Source organism: Meles meles, chromosome 14 (assembly GCF_922984935.1).
Source record: "Meles meles chromosome 14, mMelMel3.1 paternal haplotype, whole genome shotgun sequence".
Classification (NCBI taxonomy): Eukaryota; Metazoa; Chordata; class Mammalia; order Carnivora; family Mustelidae; genus Meles; species Meles meles.
The window spans coordinates 14,785,115-14,805,442 of record NC_060079.1 but is presented as its reverse complement, the minus strand read 5'-3'; the positions used below and the strand labels follow the sequence as shown (position 1 = coordinate 14,805,442).

The 20,328-nt window shown below is 35.1% G+C and overlaps 1 protein-coding gene across 7 annotated transcripts in view; it reads right to left on the bottom strand.

The window, feature by feature from the left end:
• Positions 1–20,328, bottom strand: part of PDS5B (PDS5 cohesin associated factor B) — a 199,128-nt gene that overhangs the window by 25,776 nt on the left and 153,024 nt on the right. For all 7 annotated transcript variants that reach the window (XM_045978167.1, XM_045978169.1, XM_045978172.1 and 4 more), the window contains exons 22-24: positions 14,857–14,925; positions 13,345–13,481; positions 5,234–5,357 (exon numbers count right to left, since the gene is read on the bottom strand). In XM_045978167.1, coding sequence (XP_045834123.1) covers positions 5,234–5,357; positions 13,345–13,481; positions 14,857–14,925 — 330 coding nt within the window. The remainder of the gene's footprint in view (positions 1–5,233; positions 5,358–13,344; positions 13,482–14,856; positions 14,926–20,328) is intronic.

Below are 20,328 nucleotides of genomic sequence, written 5' to 3'. Positions count from 1 at the left end.
TCATTCTTTTGTCAGTATTAAAATTCCCATGCGGGAAAGGAATCTTCATTATCTGATTATTTACCATGAAAATGCTCAATTACTGACTGTATAAGTCAACATATCTCAAATATATTCACGAATGAGCACATCATTCATTAAAAAAATTAATCTCCACTAACACATCCCTCCCTCCTACTCAAATACATTTATTTCCAACCAAGACCATGTTTTTGTCACTTTCTCACAAATCATTCAGGATCTAACAATGCAAATTAATTACTGAATCATGGCAAAAGTAGCAGGATTCCAAAAAGTCATTAAAAAGAAGTAAGAGAGGGGCGCCTGGGTGGCTCAGTGGGTTAAAGCCTCTGCCTTCGGCTCAGATCACGATATCGGGGTCCTGGCTCAGCAGGGGGCCTGCTTCCCTTCCTCTCTCTCTGCCTGCCTCTCTGCCTACTTGTGATCTCTGTCTGTCAAATGAATAAATAAAATCTTAAAAAAAAAAAAAAGAAGAGAAGAACTGTTAAATCATTTGCAAGCAACTGACACAGTAATAAAAGATGAGAAAATTGACAAGAATTATGACAGAGGTATATCAAATAGAATCATCTGAATTAAGATTTAAAAGATGAGTTCCTATGAACTGAGGAAGTCTTCAAATATTTGTTTTTTGCAAAGATGATTACCCTTTTAACTATGTTATAAAAGTTAAATGTAAAGTAGAGAATAGAGTAATACAATTTTTATCAGAAAAAATATACTCAGAAAAGTAAACACTTGCTTCTTTCATGGTTATGGTTATAACCAATATTTGGTTCAATATAAGGAAAAAGGAGACGGCGTCTAATACTACACAACATTTTCCTCCAAGAAAAAGTTCCAAGTAAAAGCTTTTATTCATTACTAACTGTGAAATTAATTTTAGTCTGCATCTTACTTAAATTCACTTTTAGTAAAAATTAACCACAAAATCACTGATGGTATCTTGCAAATAATTCGGTTATTTTGTGTTTACATTGTATTATCAATACTTAATTATATTTTATATATATTATTTTAGATATATATTATATCCAAAGGGGCATACGTGCACCCAAATGTTCATAGCAGCAATGTCCACAACAGCCAAACTATGGAAAGAACCTCGATGTCCATCAACAGATGAATGGATAAAGAAGATGTGGTCCAAAATGGAATATTATGCAGCCATCAAAAACCCCCGAAATCTTGCCATTTGCAATGACATGGATGGAACTAGAGGGTATTATGCTAAGTGAAGTCAGTCAATCAGAGAAAGACAATTATCATATAATCTCACTGATATGTGGAATTTGAGAAACAAGAAAGAGGATCATAGGAGAAGGGAGGGAAAAAATGAAACAAGATAAAACCAGAGAGGGAGATAAGCGTAAGAGACTCTTATCTCAGGAAACAAACTGAGGGTTGCTGGAGGGGAAGGTGGGGGTTAGGGATTGGGTGGCTGGGTGATGGACATTGGGGAGGGTATGTGTTGTGGTGCTGTGAATTGTGTTAAGACTGATGAATCATAGACCTGTACCCGTGGAACAAATAATACCCTATATATTAATTAAAAAACTTTAATGTATATTTGGGTCCACAAATTAGAAGGGCTTGAATGGCAAAGTTGTAAAATATATGCAATTTTTTCTTTTTTACAAGTATAAGGTCCTAAATATTTTTGAGTGGGGGAATAACATGATTGGAACTATGATTGAAAAATTTTACTCACAGTGGAAAAGAAAAGTCTCACAATAGTCTAGGTCAGAGCTAATGATGATTATGGTGGTTAACAGTAGTTAAGAAGGGCGCCTGAGTGGCTCAGTGGGTTAAGCCTCTGCCTTCGCCTCAGGTCATGATCCCAGGGTCCTGGGATCGAGCCTTGCATCAGGCTCTCTGCTCAGCGGGGAGCCTGCTTCCTCCACTCTCTCTGCCTACTTGTGATCTCTGTCAAATAAATTAATAAAATCTTAAAAAAAAAAAGAATAGTTAAGAAGATATGAATGAAAAGATATAGTAAATATAGGACATAACTCATGCTTTTCAATCTAAGAATGCCATTTGGATTTATTTAACGCTTAATGAGGCTCTACATCTCAATAAAGAATAGATTTGGGAAAAATTATGAATTTAGTCTTCACATTGACAGAACATAAAAGTTTGAAATTTCTGTTTAACCTCAGATGTGGGACCAGACTCTGACTTGAAAAAAGTTAATGTTGCTAATATGGGAGTCACCTACATAGAAAATGAGATGGCCAAAAAAGAATGTGTAAGTGGAAAATTTAGTCATGGGCAGATCCACATAGAAAACATACATTGATAGGGGCCCCTGGGTGGCTCAGTTGACTGGGTGTTTGCCTTTGGCTCAGGCTCGGGTCATGCTCATGGGGTCCTGGGATCAAGCCCCATGTCAGGATGTTCCCTGCTCAGTGGGGTGCCTACTCCTCCCTCTGCCCTTCCCCTCCAATCATGCTCTCAGGCTCACTCTCTCTCAAATAAATAAAATCTTTTTAAAAAGATTTAAAGGAAAGATTTTAAAGACTTAAAGGAAAGGAAAACAACCCAAAATGAAGTCAGAGAAGTATGACAAAAATCAGGAAATAGAAACCAAGAAGAATTTCAAGAATAAAGGAGCAATGAACTCTGTCAAATGGTGCAGGAAGGACATGTATAATGAAGACGAAGACCATGGGATCTGAGGCTTTTTAACAAAGTATTTTTGAAAAACAAGAAAGGCAAAAGCCAGAAGAGTAATTATTGAGGAGTGAGAGATAAGAGGGTAAGAGAGACAAAGATATGGATTACTCTCTGAGGTCTGAAGGTTTAAAAAGAAGAGATAGGCGCACCTGTGTGACTCAGTTGTTAAACAGCTGCCTTTGGCTCAGGTCATGATCCCAGGGTCCTGGGACTGAGCCCTGCTTCGGGCTCCCTGCTTGGTGGGCAGTCTGCTTCTACCTCTCCCACCCACCCCTGCTTGTGTTCCCCCTCCTGCTGTGTCTTTCTCTGTCAAATAAATAAATTAAATATTTTAAAAACCAATAATAAAATAATAAAAAGAAAAAGAAGAGATAGGCAAGTGGTTTACAAGAAAACAGAATTAGGGGAAGGTTTTGTTCAGAAGAGGGTAACTGCAAGTCTGAAAGTTGTAAGAATATACTAATAACTAACTTTTAACCATTAACATATGTTCCACAGTCAACGGAATTCAAAAACAATCTTAAAACTTAGGGAATTTGAACTTCCTCCTTGGGAATTTGGTGACTGAGATAGTAATATATAACATGTATTATGTTAGAAAATCTCTAGAAGTTCGTAAGTGTGGATGCTTTTCACAGAGGACATTTTATAATTTGTACATACTTCTTACACACAGTAAGTTTCAAACAAAGCCCATTTCTTTCACATAATTCCATACTTCTATAAAAATTTCCACTTTAATACTGGGAGCACCAATACCCTTAGAAATATCAGACCAAGAACATGATAAATCAACAGACTGCAAGAATCACCAATTAAAAAACAACAATTACAAAGGTTGTTTACTTCTAAGAAATCTAATATATACTTTTTAAACAATTTTCATTCTCTTGCAAAATAAGATTATCTCTAAAATTAAAAATGAGGAAAATTAAACCAGGAAATTATAGACTCACCAAAATCTCATTTTCAAATGGCTTAGTTTAATACCTGAATTGCAACACTAATACTAAAATAAATTATAAACAAGATTTGGAAGAGCTATTTTAAAGATGAAAGCACCAGGGCACCTGGATGGCTCAGTGGGTTAAGTTTCTGCCTTCGGCTCAGGTCATGATCCCAGGGTCCTGGGATCAAGCCCCACATTGGGCTCTCTGCTCCGCAGGGAGCCTGCTTCCTCCTCTCTCTCTGCCTGCCTCTCTGCCTAGCTGTGATCTCTCTCTGTCAAATAAATAATATATTAAAAAAAAAAGACTAAAGCACCAAAAACTGACAAAATGATTACAATTAAAAAACAAATGATTGTTTATGCCTAGGGGTTACACATAAGCACTAATTTTTAAATAAGCAGAAGGAAGGGTGGAGAGAAAAATTATAATTATCCCTGAAGTAAGTGCCAAATTCTTATACATAAGACTACTTGGAAAAGTACAAGAAAATTCAGTGTAAAATGACCAAATAATGAATTAAAAACTCACACTGAAATATATTTATTATTATGGAAGTCCTTTTTAATTTTCTCAATGATGCTAAAAACTTCCAAAGGGATACAATTCAAATATTATATTGCTCTAATAAGAAATCTGTAAGACTGAAATATGAATCCACCCATTTAATCACTGTTAAAATTTCTGAAAACTTAACTGGCTTAAATTATAAGAAATGATTCTAACCTAAAATTAATCTTTACTGTATCTTTATAAAACTGTTTATAAAACTTTAAAAACAAAAGCAAACAAATAAAAGTTTATAAAACATTTAAGAACTACATATATGCAAAGTCTCATTATTAACAAATATTCTAAATCTGTGAATTCGCCTACTCATTAAAATTTATTTTCAGAGTTACTGGTGAGTAAATGAGTACAGCAACAAACATACTGAATCGTCTAACCAATATCCCGGCTGAAGCTGAGCGAAGCAAAATTTTGCCTGTTATGTCAGTGCTCGTATTAGAAACAAGTGTCCTTTTGACAGTCTATTTAGTGCCACCTTTGTCTTTTTGTGCATTTGTTGGTGATTTTGTTGTTTAAAAGAGCTCCCAAGCATAGCGTTGTTCAGTGTTCCTAAAAGCAAGAAGGTTGTGATGTGCCTTAGGAAGAAAATATTTTAGCAAAGCTTCATTCAGTCATGAAATACAGCTCTTTTGGTCATGAGTTCAATGTTAATGACATGACTATAATATTAAATAATCTGTCTTTAAATTATATACTGATAGACTGACAAAAATGTTGTGACCAGAGGCTAGGAGAAACCACCCCTGTATTCTCCCTATAAGCAATGGTTCACTATTTGCTAATTCAGTGATTGGGGAGACTCTGTAGAAGAGAACTACTACAAACAACAAGAATCAAATGTACTATGTTAGCAACTCAAAACTTAAACCACAGTTTCAGAACTCTGAAACATTACTCATGAATATACTTTCCAAACAGAGACAATTCAAAACTTTTATCTCTACCATCATAGCGGACTTTTTTCTTCCTAAAAGTCAAAGATACAAAGTCATATTCTATATGGCCATCCTCCTTACATTGATAGCTAATGCGCAGAGCTGATACTGTTCTAATGTGATGATTTCATGATAACAAGGTTCTTGTGCCAGTTTCACAATAGCACTCCCAGCAGCAAGTCTCAGACGTGACATATCTGGTTTACTAAAAAATAAGCAAGAAAGAAAGAAAGTTAGATTTCTAAATGTCTACACAAAAACATTCCCCCATTTGCTATACCTAATTTTGTAAAAATTCCTGTGGCCAAAAAAAGGATCAAAGACAATTTAGTGATAATGAATATCCTATTATGTTATACTTAACTTTGAAAAATGGTGTCTAATACCACAAAACTCTTCTCTTGAACATAGTCTATACTAAAGTCATTTCATTCCTTCATCCTACACAAAACAGCTTTTAGTCAAGCTTAGAACAAATCTATTTGTATGTTTAGTTATTGGGTCTAAAATCTTTCAGTATGGATTTTTTTTTTGATATGTGTTTACTTACAGATTAGGTGCAAAAATGTCCTAATGTGTTAATCAAGTCAACTAAAACTAATGTTCTAAGTACAAAAGAAGAATGAAAAAAGGCATAGTGGAAAATATCACAAGTTTTAGTTCAAATTCAACTTTCCAAATATTACCAAGAAGCTTCTTTTAAATTTAAGAAAACTTCTGCTTAATGGGACACACCTCAAAGATTAGTAAACTCTTAACTAATAAAAACATCTAAACAATCCTTCCTTATATGCTGATATATTAGACAAATCCTGAAAAGGATGGAATGTTGTAACTTAACTAGGACCCTCTATGTTCTTCCACAGTAAAAGATTCAATATTCATAAAATAAGTATGTGTCTACCATATATACAGCATGAGAGTGACATAAAAGACACATTCTTGGTCTTCTACAATCTAATGATTTAATTGGTTTAAGAATGCCCCCTTACCTTCCTAAGGATTATGTAAAAATACTGACTGAATGCATGTCAACATTTACAAGGTTCTGAAGTTACATGTGCCAGAGGTGCTATTTGGTACATCAACAGCAGTATTCCAAGTAGCTATTATAAGGTAATTCATTTACGATTATTAAAGGAAAGTCTATTTTTCTTACTGTAGCTTATTTTGTATAAAGATAAATAATTAAATTAAATACTTTCCAACTAAGTTTTTGAAGACCAAGTTTTTATATAAAGACATGTTTTCTTTAAAAGTGAACTAGGTTGTGATCTCTGTCAAATAAATTAAAAATATTAAAAAAATAATTTAAAAAAATAAAAGTGAACTAGGGTGGAGGAGCAGGAGACCTAAATTTCATCTGGTCCCAGGAATTAAGCTAGTTAGTTATCAAACCATTCTGAACACCTACAAACTCAACACGTGACCAAAAAAAAAAAAAAGAAGAATAGCAGCAATTCGATGAACAGAAAAGAAACAACTTTCTGGGAAGTAGGACATGCGGAGAAGTGAATCTGAGGTGATATTTGGGAAGACAGACCAAAGAGGAGAGAGCCTCTCTCAGCCAGCTACCAGCAAGTGGTAGAGCAACAGAGCACAAAATCAGAACTTTTAGAAGTTCCCTCTGCTGAGGGACATTGCTCCAGTGGTAAACTAGGGGTTGGAACCCTCGCTGGGACAGTGTGATCTCAGTATGCTCAGGGTTACAGAAAGACTGGGCATGCCTGAGTGTGACAGAGCTCCAAAGTATCAGAATAGGGAAGCCAGCTGCAAAGATAGAGCCGAGGAGTGGGCTCTCAGCTCGAGGCTGCCATAAATCATGATCCACATCACAGCTGGACCACTACTCTTTGAGCAGGGGCCCAAAAAGCCACAGATATGGGGATGCTCCTCTTCCTCCCTGCTGGATAAGTGGCATGGGAGCACACCACAGGAATCTGCTAGGTTCAGAAACTCCAAATGGGGTCATGTGCCAGAGACAGAAATGCCAGATAACAGGCCAGGTGAGTACGGAGTGTGGCCAGAGACCAGGGAGACAGGAGTGACTGACTGATTGCTTTTTTCTAAGGGTGTACAGAGGAATGGGGACCTGAGTTCCTGGCACCTCCGGGGCCAGAGACTGGGAGGCCACCATTTTCATTCTCCCCCAAAGCTGAAGGGAAAGCTTTCAGAGAAAAGCTACCAAGAGCAAACCAGAGCAGATTACTTAGTCTCGCCCCTGACAAGGGCAGTGCAGTTCCACCTCTGGCAAAGACATCTGAGAATCACTGCAACAGCTCCCTCCCTTAGAAGATCAGTTAAGTACTCCAGCCAAGACCAAGTATACCAACTTCAATGCTAGGGGAACACAGCACATAGAATTCATGGTTTCTCCCCATGATTCTTTAGTCTTTCAAAGTTAATTTTTTTAATTTTATCCTTTTTTCTGTGTTTCTTTTTTTTTTTTAAGTTTTCTTCTTTCTTTTTCAACCAACATCTTATCTTACCAATTCCCTTTTTAAAAAACTTTTTTAATTTTCATTTTCACACTCATATTCTATCCCTTCATTGTATTTAACCCTATTTTTTGTATACACATAAGCTTTTCTTTCTTTAAAATTTTGGTATACAGTTTCTTCTCTAGTGTATGGCTTGGTTCTATTCTCTTACCTGATCACATTCTCTGATTTTTTTCTTATTTCTTTTTAAATTTTTCTTTCTTTTTTCAACCATCTTATCAATTCCTTTTCTAAAATCTTTTTTAATTTTCATTTTTACAATCATATTCCATCCCTTCATCATATTTACCCATATTTTTGTACATATATAAGTTTTTCTTTAAAATTTTGGGAGACAGTTTCTTCTAACAGACCAAAATACATCCAGAATTCAGTGTGTGGCTCTTTTCTATTCACCAGCCCAATAATATTCTTTTTTTTTCTTTTCCCCCCAGTTTTATGTCTCTTCTGATTTATTTAATATATATTTTTTCTGGGGTCATTGTTACCCTTTGAACATTTTGTTCTCTCAGTCTTCTATTCTTCTCTGGACAAAACAAAACAGAAAAACTCACTTCAAAAAAAAAAAAAAAAAAAAAAAAAAGGAACAAGAGACACTACTAAGTGCCAGGGACTTAATCAACATGAACATTAGTAAGATATTGGAACTAGAGTTCAGAATGATGATTATAAAGATAAGCCCAAGCTGGGCATGAGTAAAGCATAGAAAATACTAGAGATTTCTTCTTTCTGGAGAAATAAAATCTAACCAGGTCGAAATTAAAAAGGCTATTAAGAGGCGCAATCAAAAATGGAGGCTGTAACTGCTAGGATAAATTCTCTTCTTAGAGAATTAGTGATATAGGAGAACAAATGATGGAGAGTAAAGAAGCTGAGAAAAAGATAAAAAAACTACTGGATCATGAGGGAAGAATTTGAGAGACAAGTGATATCATAAGACGAAACAATATTAGAATAATTGGGATCCCAAAAGAAGAAGAGAGAGGGGCAGCAGGTATATTAGAACAAATTACAGCAGAAAACTTCCCTAATTTGGGGAAGGAAACAGGCATCAAAATCCACAAGGCACAGAAAACTCCCCCTCAAAATCAATAACAATAGGTAAACACCCTGACATCTAATAGTAAAACTTACAAATCTCAGAGACAAAGAGAAAATCCTGAAAGCAGCTCAAGACATGAGGTCTGTAACCTACAGACCTACAACGGTAGAAACATTAGATTGGCAGCAGACCTATCTACAGAGAGCTGGCAGGCCAGAAAGAACTGGGATGATATATTCAGGGTACTAAACAAGAAAACACATGCAGCCAAGAATATTACATCCAGCTGGGCTGTCACTGAAAATAGAAGGAGAGATAAAAACTTCCAGGACAAACAAAAACTAAAAGAATCAGCAATCACCAAACCAGCCTACAACAAATACTGAAAGGGGTCGTCTAAGCAGAGAGAAAGCCAAAAAGTAACATAGACCAGGAAGGAACAGAGACAATATACAACAATAGTCTCTACATAGTGCATACATACATAGTGCAATACAATGGCACTAAAATCATATCTTTCAATAGTTACCCTGAATGTAGATGGGCTAAATGCCCCAATTAAAAGACACAGGGTATCAGATTGGATAAAAAAAAAAGACCCATTGATATGCTATTTCAAGAGATTCATTTGAGACCCAAAGACATCTCCAGACTTAAAGTGAGGGGGTGGAAAACCATTTGCCATGCTAATGACATCAAAAGAAAGCTGGCATGGCATTCCTTTTATCAGACAAATTAGATTTTAAGCCAAAGACTAAATAAGAGATGAAGAAGGACACTATATATTTTAAAAGGGTCTATCCAACAGAAGATCTAACAACTGTAAATATTTATGTCCATAACATGGGAGAAGCCAACTATATAAACCAATTAATAACATAATCGAAGAAACACACTGACAATAATGCAAAAATAGTGGGGAACATGAACAACCCCCTCATTGAAATGGACAGATCATCTAAGCAAAAGATCAACAAGGAAATAAGGGTTCTAAATAATACACTGGACCAGATGAACATCACAAACATTCAGAACATTCCATCCCAAAGCAACAGAATACACATTCTTCTCTAGTGCACATGGAACATTCTCCAGTATAGATCATACAGGTCACGAATCAGGTCTCAACAGGTACCAAAAGACTGGGATCATTCCCTGCATATTTTCAGACCACAGTGTTTTGAAACTAGAACTCAATCACAAGAAGCAGCTGGAGGGGCGCCTGAGTGGCTCAGTGGGTTAAGCCTCTGCCTTTGGCTCAGGTCATGATTTCAGGGTCCTGGGATCATGGACTCCTGGGATCCTGCATCGGGCTCTCTGCTCAGCGGGGAGCCTGCTTCTTCCCCTCCCCCCGACTGCCTCTCTGCCTACTTGTGATCTCTCTCTGTAAAATAAATAAATTCTTTAAAAAAAAAAAAGCAGCAGCAGCAGCAGCTGGGAAGAACTCAAATACATGGAGGCTAAAGAGCAACCAGGTTGACCTGGTTGAATGGGTAAACCAGGAAATTAAAGACGAATTTAAAAAACTCATGGAAACAAATGAAAATGAAAACACATCTGTTCAAAATCTTTGGGATGCAGCAAAGGTGGTCCTGAGAGGAAAGTATACAGTAATACAAGCCTTTCTCAAGAAACAAAAAAGATGTCAGATACACAACCTAACCCTACACCTAAAGGACCTGGAGAAAGAACAGCAAAGAAAGCCTAAATCCAGCAGGAGAAGAGAAATAGTAAAGATCAGAGCAGAAATCAATGAAACAGAAACCAAAAGAACAGTAAAACAGATCAATGAAAGCAGGAGCTGGTTCTCTGAAAGAATTAATAAGATTGATAAGCCCCTGGCCAGACTTAACAAAAAGAAAAGAGAAAGGACCCAAATTAATAAAATCATGAATGAAAGAGGAGAGATCACAACCACCACCAAAGGAATACAATTATAAGAACATATTATAAGCAACTATATGCCAACAAATTAGACAATCTGGAAGAAATGGAAGCATTCCTAGATACATACAAACTACCAAAAGTGAACCAGGAAGAAAAAGAAAACCTAAACAGACCCATAACCAACAAGGACAACGAAGCAGTAATCAAAAATCTCCCAACAAACAAGAGCCCAGGGCCGGATGGCTTCCCAGGGGAATTCTACTAAACATTTAAAGAATTAATACAGATTCTTCTGAAACTCTTCCAAAAAATAGAAATAGAAGGAAACCTTCCAAACTCATTTTATGAGGCCAACATTACCTTGATCCCAAAACCAGATAAAGACCCCACCAAAAACGAAAATTACAGACCAATATCCCTAATGAACATGGATGCAAAAATTCTCACCAAAATACTAACCAAAAGGTTCCAAAAGTACGCTAAAAGGATTATTCACCATGACCAACGGAGATTTATTGCTGGGCTGCAAGGTTGGTTCAACATCAACAAATCAATCAATGTGATACAATACATTAATAAAAGAAAGAACAAGAACCATATGATATGCTCAATAGATGCAGAAAAAGCATCTGACAAAATACAGCATCCTTTCTTGATTAAAACTCTTCACTGAATAGGGAGAGCGGGTATATACCTTAATATCATCAAAGCCATTCATGAAAAATCCACAGTGAATACCATTCTCAATGGGGAAAAACTGAGAGCTCTTCCCCTAAGGTCAGGACCATGGCAGGGCTGTCCACTATCACCACTGATACTCAACATAGTACTAGAAGTCCTAGCCTCAGCAATCAGACAACAGTGAATTACTGGTACTTTATCAAGATCAAAAGCTTTTGCACAACAAAGGAAACAGTCAACAAATCCAAAAGACAGCCAACAGAATGGGAGAAGATATTTGCAAATGACATATCAGATAAAGGGCTAGTATTTAAGATCTGTAAGAACTTATCAAACTCAACACCCAAAGAACAAATAATCCAATCAAGAAATAGGAAGACATGAACAGACATTTCTGCAAAGAAGACATCCAAATGGCCAATAGACACATGAAAAACTGCTCAACATTACTAGGCATCAGGGAAATATAAATCAAAACCTCAATGAGATAATGCCTCACACCAGTCAGAATGGCTAAAATTAACAAGTCAGGAAACAACAGATGTTGGCAAGGATGTGGAGAAAAGGGAACCCTCCTACACTGTTGGTGGGAATGCAAGCTGGTGCTGTCACTTTGGAAAACGGCATGGAGGTTCCTCAAAAAATTGAAAATAGAGCTACCCTACAACCCAGCAATCACACTACTGGGTATTTACCCTAAAGATACAAAGGTAGCGATCCAAAGGGGCACGTGCCTCCAAGTGTTTAGAGCAACAATATCCACAATAGCTAAACTATGGAAAGACCCTTGATGTCATCGACAGATGAATACAAAAAGAAGATGTGATACACACACACACACATACACACACACACATGAATATTATGCAGCCATCAAAAAATGAAATCTTGCCATTTGCAACAAGGACAGAAATAGAGGGTATTATGCTAAAGCAAAGTAAGTCAATCAGAGAAAGACAATTATCACATGATCTCACTTATTGAGGAATATGAGAAATAAGGCAGAAGATCACAAAGGAAGAGAGGAAAAAAATGAAACAAGACAAAACCAGAGAGGGAGACAAACCATAAGAGACTCAATCTCAGGAAACAAAGTAAGGGTTGCTGGAATGGAGGAGGGTGGGGAAGTGGGGTCACTGGGTGATGGACACTAGAGCATATGAGCTAGTGAATTGTGTAAGACTGATGAATCACAGACCTGCACCCTTGAAATAAGTAATATAATACATTATATGTTAATTTTTAAAATTAATTAATTAAAAAATAAAAGTGAAGTATTGTAATTCACATATATTTGTAGAATTCAAATACACATTTGATTTCATTAAAGAATAACATGAATAAAAACAGGTGAGATGAGATCTAAATAAGCACATAAATAACGACTAATTTAATTATCACGACAGCTAGACAAGATAAGTATAATCATTATCTCTATTTTATAAACAAAGAAACTGAGACATAAGGAGGTTAAAGTGATTTGCTAGTATATGGTAGTGTCAGGATTTGAATCCAGGCTCCAGGGTCCATTTTCTCAATCACCATACTAAACTACATTTTTCAAACAAAACAAAGTACATGTGTTTATATAATTTACATCTAGTACATTTACATCTAGTACAAATTTTACATCTAGTACATCTAGTACATTTGCATGTATTTATATTTCTGGAAATAGACTCAGTAAGTTGCCTTCTACCTGGTGTGTTCTTTTTCCTTCAGACATTAAGAAGAATGCAAAACATCAGTTACTGATAACTATTTTCCTATTAGATATTTTTAAAAAATCTATTGTTTAAAATATTTACAATATATAGCAATATTCTGCCTCTGACATACGACTGCCATTTTGAAATAACCACTGTACAAAAGCATATTACAATAAAAATATATGCACACATACACAGGAATACTTTTTTGTATTTTACTTTTAAAATTATGTAAACTAGACAACATACAGCACATCATTAGTTTTTGATGTAGTGTTCAACTAACTACTTTCTTAAAAAGAAACTGCACCATTAGAAATTACACCAGATACTAAAATATTATGCAAGAACTTTGAAATAATAATTACATACCTAATTTTCCCCTGTTCTGTCAAGTCTCCATCACTATGCAATATTGTAGTTAGCAATCTTAAGGTAGATGTTCCTGATTTACTGTGATTATTTTTCATTCCAAGAAGCCATCGAACCATCATTTTAATAGCCTGAATCTATTTAAAAGACAAATTGACAAATACAACATTATTACCTTTTAAAGAAATTCTGTATCAACCTTAAATAAAATGAAATGGTTTTAACGGATGCGAAAAAAGAGTCATTCTTTTCTTTATATATCAAGATAACTGAATGTCTTAAAGATGTTTTACCCTCCCACCCAGGCAATTGACAAATGAATGATTTAACTAAAGACTGGTTCTTTTGTTTTTTTAATGTTTCCCCATCATAAACTCTGTTCTTTAGAACCCACAGTAAAATGTTAACTTCCCTAGTCAGAAAACTTAACTTCCCAACTGCAAATTATATTCCATTTTTGTGCTACATTTTATAATTATGAAGCACTTAAAATTAAGTACGTCAAACCCTGTTAGTGCCTCTAATGTTTCTAACAACCCTTTTTGATGGGGTGCATATTACTTCTTTTTCACATATTATCTTAGCTTTCAACAGATCTATGTCTTAGCTGCTAAGTGGGTCTTTAACAGTGGCATGTGGCAGACACTCTTCAGATCCCTTTTCTGGGCCATTTATTAAGCATAAGCTTAACTGCAGGAAGCCTGCCTTCTAGTCCAGGGTTGCTTGACCTACACAAAACTGCTGCTTGACACCAATGCTGAGAAAACAGGTTATACTGGAACTCAGAAGTATCAAGCATCATTCCATCAGCTACTCTATAGGTCTGCAGAAACAGTATTAGCATCTGAAACCGGAATAACATAACAAAGGAGTTCCTAATATAAAACATAAACCAGTACACACATATATACATGACTGGATTTACAAGAAACTACAACAAGAAAAACAGTATTTAATGTATTTGTTCCTGGCCTACACACCTTGGACATTGGATTGAGATGAGGTCTACATGACAGACTATAGATCATTTTAGTAAATCAATACTCTCTACACTAGTGATAGTCTTTACTTATTAATTCTAATTCAAGGACTAACAGGTTGAACTTTTTAAAAATCAAAATAAAAGTTTTATCAAATCCCATGGAAAAGATAGTCTTAAAAACTGGATGATCATTTTTATTTAACAGGAGAATGTACACAGGAGAACAGGCAATGTCTTTCATCCTTAAAAGGTTGATAACTAAGAAGCAGCAACTGGAGGCAGTTTCAAGCACTTTTTTTTTTTTTTCCAAATCAGATTATGTGCAGCTGCCCATAGGGCCGCAGGTTTCTCATTATTGCCTTACACTCTCAGAGCACTTGGGATGATGTCATACAATAAATATAAAAACTTGGGTGATTTTAATAGCCATAACTTTACAACAGGAACAAAAATTTTAACACTTTAATGATAATACAATCTGGTGGATATATCGATATATTAAAATAAATAGATCTATGCATATCACTCACTTTGACCATTGTCTCTGGAGAAACTTCTTCATCTGGAACCCAAAGCTTAGTTGTCTTTTTTCCTGGGAGCTAAACAAAAATGAAGGACTTTAAAAAATATGTTAGAATTTTCATGTTTAATTAATATTTAGTGAGTGAATGAAATCTTTACCTTCTACAGTGACAGTCATTACAGATCACTAAAATACCTCATATATTTTACAAAAAGGTTGAAAGACTTACCTTCACTAGTACCCACATAAAGCACTTACACATCCATCAGCAATTGGTTCTTTCCAGGTATGAGGTAGGACTGACTTTAACCTCTTACATATACTTCCTTACTTAGCCTTTGAGAATAATGATTCAATTATTTAAGGCGGCTCGCAAGGAGCAACATAAAAATCAATACAGCAAAAAAGAGTAGTTCTTAAACAAGGGAAAGGATATATACAAAAAATCCTGAGCAGAAGAAAAATTAGAAAGGTTTGCAGTTGATGTAAGAAGATGCCTTAGTATCTTTGTACCTAAATCCCACCAAAATGGCAACACACACACAAACACACAGACACAGCAGGGCTGGAAAACAAAAAGGGTCAAAAAGGCGGCCAGAACCTTTAGAATAATTTTAAAAGTGCAAAATATACAGTAAAATATTAACAAGGCTAGATTCACATCTCCATAAAAAGCAGAGAATGGAAACACTTTCCAAAAAAGTAATTTTTTTTTTCAGCACAATCACAGAATAATCCTGAAATAGAGTGCACAGGTATTTCAAGATGTGCATTTACAGTGACAGCCAGGAAATTAAAGCAAGGTGACAAAAGAGCCAAATTCAATCTTGGAACACTGGAGATCTAGTGTACCGCCAATTGACAGGACTTCCAAAAGCAGCCTGGGAAACAAATCAAATAGCAGCTCGGTAACCCTCTGGCAACAGGATAGGTAGCCCCAACATCCAGAAGGCAAACTCATCAAACACATACAGTTTAGGATGCATTTCCATTGAGAAGTACCTTTGAAAGTAAAAAGTGGAAATAATGAAAAAACAATCACATTAGAAACATTCTGATGAAATTTCTGAACTAAGAATATTAAAAAGATCCTCAAAGATTCTATGGGGGAACCTTCCAAATAAGAAGCAAGAATCAGATCAACTTCAGATTTCTCAGCTACAAGACACGATGCCAAAAAACTATAATCTGGATTTTCTGCAGCCAAGTACCCTAAAACACAGGATTCTAGTACTCAAGAATAAGGGAAAAAAATATTTCTAGCAAGCTAGGACAGAGAAAAAGTTTCCAAATTATAAGCCATTTTGAAAGAATTATTCAAAGACATACTCCACTAAAATATTTAATTCATAAGAAAAAATTCAAATAGCATATATTACAAAATAGAAAGTTATGATAAATAAAACCAACAGACTATCAAATGGTTCAAAGATAATAATATAAAACCAATACAAATGCAATAAAACCAATGACAAAGAAAATCTAAAAATAACAGGATGAAACAATATACTAGTCAAGATAATAAAAAACATGAAATGGGCTATGGATTTAATTGGGATACTGGTATGAACAGGATATTGAAGTATTTTTTTAAATCTTATTCCACAGTAAGTTATAAAATTAATGAACATTTAGACAACCAGCAGAACAGTACCAAAATAAATCAAAACAAAAGTGATTTAAAAAAATGAGTAGAGATTGAAAACTTTACCACCACAGAAGACTTGAATATACCACTTTGAAAAAAAAACTGGTAGGTGAAGTTGAGATGAAAAATGATAAGCAGAGGAAGCACATATAGAAATATAAGGAAATTAATATATAGAAAAATATTCAAGGATTAGAAAATAATCAAAACTGGAATTCTTTAAAAAAAAAAAGATTTATTTTGGAGTGAGAGAGAGAGTACACATGCATGCAGGTGTGGGAGGCAGAGGGAGAGGGAGATGGAGAGAGAATCTCAAGCAGACTGACGCCCTGAGCACAGCTTGATGTGGGGCTCAATCCCACCAAGAAACCAAGAGCTGGAAACTCAACCAACTGCATCACCCTGTTTTGAAAGAAGATGAAAACTATAAAATAATTCTCCAAATCAACTACAAACATAAAATGTAATTTAAAAAGAAATCAAAGTACCTAATAAAGTTGTACAAGAAAAATTTTTTGAATTTTCTTTACAAAGAAAATTGCAAAACTTTAATGAAAGACATCTTGTAGATGTGCAAATAAAGCAATGGTAAAGAAGAGATGCTATACAGCCTATGACAGGTAACAATAAGAGGATTGAAAGAAAGAAAGGTTACTCAGTAACTTTTGATGGGAAATTTGGTTGTCCTATGGAAGTAAAAAGAAATGAAATCCTTAAGTCACATCACACAAACAAACAAATCAATTCCAGATGGATTAAATTTTTTAAGTGTGAAAAGAAAATCTCAAGACTTTCAGACCATATGGAAGACTATTTTTATGACACTAGAGTAGGGAAGGATTTCTTAAGGATGTAAAAAGCACTAACTACAAAAGAATGATAAAATTTAGCTATATTAAAATTAATAATTTTTGTTCAAAGGACACCATAAATGAAAAGGACACACCATAAATTAGAGTTTATGCATTTTTATGAAGATACTGCAACATATACCTGAAAAAGTATTAATGTGTATAAAGATTACCTATGAGAAAAAGACAAAAAGCCTGGGGAAAAAAGGCAAAAGACCTCAAAAAAAATTTCAGAAAGAGGCAACATGAACGGTGACTAGACATAAAAACTTAATTAGTAACCAGGGAAATGCAAATTAAGACCATAATGAGACATTATTTTCCAACTTTTAGATGGGCAAAAATTAAAAGATCTGACACTAATGGGTACAATATACTGCTAATAAAAAATAAGTTTTAACATTGATTTTGAAAAGCAATTTGGGAATAAAATGAAAAGTTAAGGGGTGCCTGGGTGGCTCAATGGATTAAGCCGCTGCCTTCGGCTCAGGTCATGATCTCAGGGTCCTAGGATCGAGCCCCGCATCGGGCTCTCTGCTCTGCAGGGAGCCTGCCTCCTCCTCTCTCTCTGCCTGCCTCTCTGCCTACTTGTGATCTCTCTCTGTGTCAAATAAATAAATAAAATCTTTAAAAAAAAAATGAAAAGTTAAATGTGTGTACACACTGTTATTCATCATTTTCACTTGTATAAATATAACCTAGAGAAATTCTTGCTCATATGCATCATGCAGCCTCTCTAAGAACGTTCACAGGAACACTGCTCCAAAGAGTAAAGAAATGGAAATATTTCAAATGTCCACTAAGAGAATAAATATAAGAAATTTCACACAGTGTTAATATAATACACAGTAATGAATCATGTAGAGCTAGATGCAGTAACAAGGGAAGGTTATTCAAAGAAACAAACGTGTAATGATAAAGGCAAGTCAGCCAAGAATATATATGGTATAACTCATAAGCCTCAAGAATAAGCAAAACTAAACCAAGTATGTTATTCAGAAACATACACATGCCAAAGTGGTGTTTTGTTCTTGTTAGGGAATAGTAAACCCCAGTTCAACACGGCAGTTACCTGGGGCAGAGAAGAAACAAAAAGAAAAGTCTGGAGAGTAATAAACCAGGAACCAACAGTACACAAATGTGCACTGTATTATTATAAAACAAGTTACACAAATGTTAAATATATATTCCTTTGTACATATCACATATAACATTAAAATAAAACAAATTAATAGATTAATAGAGGTGAAAGTTCTGTTCTGACAAGAGCTGATTAGGTTTTTTTTGAACCTACCTTCCATGGAATAAATGGAAAGGCTGGATAAAAGATCTTTTTAAAAATCAGTCTGAAGGTGATGAGAGCTACCAAAGCAGTGAGAATTTGCCAGGCAAAGTTTCAAAAGGGGAATGAAATCAAGATTTGAGTCTGGCCCTAAGACTGCTTTTCTCATACAAATGATAACTGATTCTGAAAGTGAAAGAGACTTAACAGGTTGAACAAAATCTGCATCACTGTCACAGAGCAGGAAGGAAAAAAATTGGAATTCTGGGTCCAATAAAGAACAGAGGCCCTGTTAAACACCTCAGAGTTCTGTGTGGCTCTCTAACAAATATACCCTACACATAAAGGTAACCAGAAAAAGAATCAGCCTGTCAAAAACTGAAGCCCAGTTTCCAGTTAGTGCACTCTTCCCTGGACCAAACTGATCTGACAATAGCTCAACTTGACAATAGCTCTTGTCAGAAGGAAAGTTAAGTCACCTCCAGAAGAATTACAAAATCTTTCAGGGCCTCAAATTATCTGAACATTTTTCACAGGCAAAGTCTACCATGCAATCAAAGTAACATGCATGTAAGAAAAGATGTGACCAAAAATAAGAGAAAAAAAACAGACAAGACAAAGAGCCACAGGAGGTCTAGAAAGTAAGATATAAACTTCAACACAATTAAAGAAGTTCAACAATTCAATGACAAGACAGAGAATTCTGGCAGAGAATTAAAAGCTATATTAAAAACTACAAAGAAATTATAAAATTGAAATATAAAATAAGTGCAATTAAGAATTCAGTGCATGGGCTTAACATAGGATTAGACAAATCTGTAGACTGAATTAGTAAACTCAAATGCAGGTCAGAAGAAAACAAAATGATGCAAGAATAGAGGGGAAAGTATATAAAGGTGTCAAACAGCTGGATCACAGCAAAAGAAACTGTACGTTTTTAAGTGTATAGTGTAAGTGAGGAAAGAGAATATGGTACAAAAATTATTCAGAACTTTTACAAGACTTCAAAGCTGTACATTCAAGAAGAGCTACAAGCCCCAAGTAGGATAAATACAAAGAAAAGCACACCCAGACACATCATCGTGAAACTGGGACCAATGCAAAACAGAAAAGATTAAAAGCATTCAAAGCAAAAGGAAAACCTTCGAAGGAACTCAGACTGTCAGACAATTTCAAGAGAAAAGGTCTGGAAATGGAAGATAATGGTGTAATATTTTTAAATTACTGAGGGAGGAAATATACCAGGCTAGAATTCTAAACCTGAAGAAAATATCCTTTAAAAAATGAAGGCAAAAACAAGACATTTTCAGGCAAATAAAAACCGAGAGACTGAATTAGCAGTAATCCACACTAAAAGAAATACTTCTTTTAATTCTTCAAGTATAAAGAAAATCATCCATAGACAAAAAGGAATGAAAAAATAAGAGAAATGGAAAAGATGTTGGTAAGTCTAAATAAACATTAACTGTAGAAAATATAATAGTGATGGTCCTGTGTGAACAAAAGCACAAAAAGCATCAGGAAATAAAGGGAATTAAAGTATGCTCAGGTTTCTAAAATACTGACTCTGCTGTCCTGAAAGTTTAAAACAGACTAATCGATACTAGCCTTCAGAACTCAAGGGAGAACACTGTATCCTCTAGGACAACTATTAAAAGAATAGGAAAATGTAAAAACCAAATCACTAAAGGGGGAAAT